This window comes from Nicotiana sylvestris, chromosome 9 (assembly GCF_000393655.2).
Source record: "Nicotiana sylvestris chromosome 9, ASM39365v2, whole genome shotgun sequence".
Taxonomy (NCBI): Eukaryota; Viridiplantae; Streptophyta; class Magnoliopsida; order Solanales; family Solanaceae; genus Nicotiana; species Nicotiana sylvestris.
In genome coordinates this window covers 157449993-157455604 of record NC_091065.1, presented here as the reverse complement: position 1 = coordinate 157455604, position 5612 = coordinate 157449993, and the positions used below count along the sequence as shown (strand labels likewise).

The 5612-nt window shown below is 36.9% G+C and overlaps 1 protein-coding gene across 1 annotated transcript; it reads right to left on the bottom strand.

Annotated features, from left to right (window-relative positions):
• Positions 1-204: 204 nt before the first annotated feature.
• On the bottom strand, positions 205-710 carry LOC138878476 (serine/threonine-protein phosphatase 7 long form homolog). Its single transcript, XM_070158158.1, has 2 exons — positions 579-710; positions 205-480 (listed from the first exon to the last, which is right to left on the bottom strand). The coding sequence occupies exons 1-2, from the start codon at positions 708-710 to the stop codon at positions 205-207; spliced, it is 408 nt and encodes a 135-aa protein (XP_070014259.1).
• Between the last annotated feature and the right edge of the window lie 4902 nt (positions 711-5612).

The window sequence follows — 5612 nt, the reverse complement described above, 5'->3', positions numbered from 1 at the left end:
AGCGAGAACAGCAGCACCCCAGCTGTACTGGGGTAACTCATCTAGCTGCTGAAGATGATGTAGAAATCGCATACTCACTAGATTTCCCGAAGTGTTCAGGAACAAGACACCCCCAAAAAGAAGGAGCAGCGCCAACCTCGTGTACCGGTGAATATGTAGAACATCTGTTTCGTCGGTGATGTCAGGGTGCAATACCTCCAAATACTATCTAATAGCTGTCACAGAAATCCGACTGCCCCCTGAAGCTGCAGCCTCACCCTGTGGCCTAAAACCAGCAAAATTCTGTAGCAAGTCCAAATACTGGACACACGTCATAGATCTCATATACTGAGGCAGTGTAACGGCTAGTCTATCAGCAGGTAGCCCATATAAAACTGGAACATCCTGAAGCGTGATGGTGGCCTCGCCAATAGGCAGGTGGGTAGTCCGCGTCTCCGGTCGCCACCGCTCTATCAACGCCGTGATCGAAGACCAGTCGAGCTGCAGCCGCCCAATCTCAAAAATCCTATAGAAGCCGTATCACGTTGGTGCTGGACTACGCGAGAATGGAAACCTCTCTCCCTCATAAAGTCTCACACGTCGTCCACTCTCCTGGCGTAGAGAGTCTGCTCCACTAGCTCTCCTTCCCATAAGTAGGCGGGCCTATGATCGCTCTGTAACACTAATATCTCATCCGAGAAAGGTCCAGGATGCACAGGCAGCGCGTCCATGTCGTCTACTATAAATTAAACAATATTAATTGTGTGTTAGTTTTTTAAATTAAATATTTAATTATTTAATTCGACAGAATATATATCTATGGGTTCGAGACTCGATATTTGAGGCTCAATAGCACCAAGCTATCCTGAATTCTTTTGTGTGTCAATTTCAATATTTTTTGAATTTTGTTTGTTTTATAAATTAAATATTTAATTATTTAATTGGACAGAGTATATATCTGTGAGTTCCGGGCTTGATATTTGAAGCCCAGTAGCACCAAGCTATCCTGAATTCTTATGTGTGTCAATTTCAATATTTTTAAATTTTTTTTAGTTTTATAAATTAAATAATTAATTTTTAATTGGACAAAGTATATATCTTTGAGTTCCACGCTCGATATTTAATTTGAAAACATATATTAATTTGTTAGTTCTGTGTGTTTATTTTATAAATTAAATAATTAATTTTTGTAAAGTGTAATTGGATAGAGTTTGTAGTTAGTAGATACTTAACCTACAGAGATTCTACGCTAAAAAGCTATATATTTTACTGCTATAAGGCTCTATATCTTACTACACTATAAGGGAACTATTCTTTAAGCAAATAAATAATCTAAGCTAAAAAAACAACAAACATATTTTAATAACATAACTTTCACGAAATTACATATAAAATAGTAAAAGAAATTTATGAACATTTTTATTAACAAGAAAAATTATTTCTCAACTTTTAACTATTTTTTTAAAACACTAATAATTTAATCCAAATAAAAATAACATACAAATTTAATCGCAAACAAAATACAAAACAACTTGGAAACACATTCAAGACAACTAATATGCATTATTATACGAGTTTCGACATAAACTAAACTGGAATACCTCGATTTATGTTTTTAGAAAAGTCGAAAAATTGAAATTTTGAGCCCGAAACGAGGAACCACAACAATCGAAGGCTTGGGTTGTATGCGGGACCTACAATCTTAACTTTTTGTGTGACGGGTGGGGTCCACTCGATTTTTTTTTTTGACAAAACGAGGGGGGGGGGGAAGCGACCACTGTTATGATTTAAAAATGGAGGAAGGTCTGTTTCTGTCATGGAGAAGTAAGCAAAACGCGGTATAGTACCACGCTATATGTAAAACACAGTATTATACTGTGCTTTACATTAACGGCTAAAATTCCGTTAAAGTAAAATAGAGTATAATATCGCGTTTTAGGTAGAAAGATAACTTTTTTTTACACTGTAGAAACGTATTTTTTGAGTCCAAAATATTGGCATTTAGGTTTCGGACTCCATTCTAAATTATATTTCTTAATGACTCATTGTACTTTATTTTGGATCTGATATCCTTTGCATTAGTCAAGTCCATTAAAATGACTTACTACTTGAAGTTGTACACACTGATTACCTTAGTCAAGTTAATGGAAGTCAGTATTCCTTCGAACCAAAAATCTCTTCCGATTTATTATCCTACTTTTACACCTAAATGAAGATGAGACATAATATTCATAAGTTTTAAAAATATAAAAGGGACCTCTTTTCTATTTAAGCCAGATACTTAAAGTAACGCCTCTAATTATTGTTTCGAAAATGAATTATTTGAAGTCTACGAGACCAAGTATAAGCACCCAAACAATCTTAAAAGTACCAAAGTATAAACCAAGTGTTTATAATATTCAGAATACCCAAGTACGAGAACAAAAATTAAAAATAATTCACTGATACTAAGGTAAGAAATCCAAAATAAACAGTACAATAAAATATAAAAAACTACATTCAAAAGTTACGAGGCCCCGAAGGAGAAATATAAGGATTAATTGACGGGATGAGAATTTGGCACTTGTAGGGGATCAACTTGAGAAACTGAGTTTGTAAGATGCGACCCAGTATCTTCTTCTTCATTAACCTCATCAGGTTGGCTGAAAGTGTCTCTTCTTCCGAACGGGTTTCCAAAAACATTAAGTTCAGATCTATCTTAGATTAAAGCTTAAGTTCATAGAAAGCAGTTTTCAAGGACTCGAGAGCCACTTCGAGAGATTTCACTCTATCTTTTGAGGCTTTGAGTTCCTCTGTAGCCCGAGTATAGTCAAAAACTAGTTGACTTGAGTATGATTATTCTGATCAAGCAGCTCCTTGTGTCAGGACGCAAATTCCATAATAGGTCATGATGTTGTTAGGCAAGCTCATGATAAACATCCAATTTAATTATCCATTTTAACCCTGAAACTTAGAAATTTCATTAGATTAATAGAAACTAAATCTAGGACTCAAGGAACATACACACTACTTTACCAAAATACGAGTAGGAGTAGTACATAAAGCAAAGTCATAGTATCAACAAGTACAACTATGAAAGTTCACTAGAAGCCTCCAAAATTTGGTGTCACAAGTGCATTAGTCATCTAGGTAATATACAAAACTACTATAGCTATTGTCTGAAAAGAAATTGACAGAAACAATAAATAAGATAAAGGGAGACTCCGGGCGCTGCAGATCGAACATGGAAGCCCGGCCGTGTGACTATTGGAAGTACCTGTCTCTGTACCTGCACAATTCGTACAAAAGTGTAGCATGAGTACGTAAATCAACGGGTACCTAGTAAGTATCCAGTCTAACCTCGAAGAAGTAGTGACAAGGGCTGGATTTGAAACTTAATAGTGGTCAAATAATAAAATACATAAAGTAAACAGATATGAAACACAACAAGTAACAATAAAACAAATAAGCTTTAATCATAAATTTTCAAATATGGATTATTACAAAATCACTAAAATGTCATACCGACCTCGAAGGCACATAATCAACTAATATCAATACCACATCAAATCTCAAATGTTGCATACAAGTCTGCCGAGGCGAACGGCCTGATCCCATAGGAATGGTGATTCCCAATACTGTCGAGGCGAACAACTCGATCCCAAAAGAGAAATTATTAATCTTGCCGAGGAAAACGACCCGATTCCATAAGAGTAATTATTAATTCTGCCGAGGCAAACGACCCAATCCCATAAGAGTAGAGTAACTCTCTCGCTCGCGAAAATACATTCGAGTCGAGAAGACAGGGAACTACCTTTTATTAAATATTTCACAATTCCCAAAGTAAGAGACTTCGTCAATATTTTATCCTAGCCTCAATCTTAGTCATAAATTAGAGAAATCAAATGCACAAGATTAATTCAAATAGCACATTTAAGGCATGATGTGAATCTAAGTCTACCCGAACATAAATATTGAATAAAGCTACGTACGGACTTTCATCACCTCGTGCGTACGTAGCTTTCACAACAAGTAACACAAAATAATTTATAGACCTAAGGAGATAATTCCCTCTCACAAAATTAGGCAAGAGACTTACCTTGCTTCCAAGCTCACTACTCGGCTCTTAAACCTCACTAGAAATCCCCAAACAATGCCGAGCAATCCGAAACTTGTGATGTTGATGAAAATACCCCACAAAAGTGCTCTCAATTTCGTTCAAGACCAAGTGAAAATATGAGAGAAATGGGCTATGTCCCGAAATTAAAGTGTTCTACCTAGGCCCCTTCTTCTTCGCGATTTTGGAAGAAGTCTCGCGATCGCAACGGCCAAATTCTTCCAGCTGCCCAAATAGCCTTCGCGTTCACGATCCACAAGTCAGGTTTGCTAAGGCCAATTGCCTTCCAGCCCGACCTAGCTCCTCCCTTCTTGGCGTTCACAAAGAAGGACTTGATCCACATTCGCTTCGCGAAGACCTCTTCGCATTCGCGAAGAGTAAAATCCCAGACCTCCTTCTAATCTCCTTCACGATCATGGGTGAACCTTCGCGATTGCGAAGCACCATCACACCACCATACCAACAGTTTTAGCCAAGTTTAACTTTGCTTCGAGTGGTCCGAAACACACACGAGCCATCCGAAACCCCGTCTAAATATACCAACAAGTTCGTAAATATACTACAGACTTACTCGAAGCCTCGAAACACATAAAATAACACCAGAACTATGAATCGCATCTCAAACCAAATTAATCAACTTCTAAGCTTTAAACACATTTCAACTAACTCTGAACACGACGAACCATACTTAGACAACTCGGAACGATGCCAAATTTTATGTACAAGTCACAAATCAAAATATGAACCTATTCCAAGGCTCAGAATCCCAAACGGACATAGATAATAACAAATTCCACTTCAAATCAAACTTAGGAAATTTTAAAATGTTCAAAATGCCAACTTTCAACAATAAACGCCGAAACTCTCCCGGTCCACCCCAAACTCAATCTGAACATACGTCCATGTCAAAAATCATCATACGAACCTTATTGGAACCTTTAAATTTGATTCTGAGGTCATTTACAAAAAATGTTGATTCAAGTCAAACTTAGCAACCTTAGACTACTATTATAGAACTAAGTATTCCGAATTCAACCTGAATCCTTCCAAAAGGAAACCAACCATCCCCGCAAGTCATAAAGTAGTAAAAACACATACAGAAAGTCTTAAATAAGGGAACGAGGATCTAAAAAAAATGACTGATTAGGTCGTTACACCTTGAGACCTCGAATCTCCCTAGTTTCTTGAGAATGTTGTTCAGCAAAGGATATCCCTTGTTGCTTCAATTCCACCTTCACCCTCTCCAATTCCTTGGTAGAAGACTTAGCTTGGTGGTCCGAAACTTCTTTCTTAGAATGAATCTTTTCAAACTTGGATTCCCAATCTTTGTTTGCTACGGTTAACTTTGCAATCACATCCTAATAGACGATTATTCTCTTTAAAGTCTTAACACGACACATATTGCACTACAATTAAAAAAGAGTTAGTATCTGGTACTTCATAAAATTTGAGGAAATAGCACCCGGAGAAAGGGAAAAGAAGAGTAACCGAAGGGTAAAATGAATCATGTGGTTAACTAAACTGGTATTAGAAACTG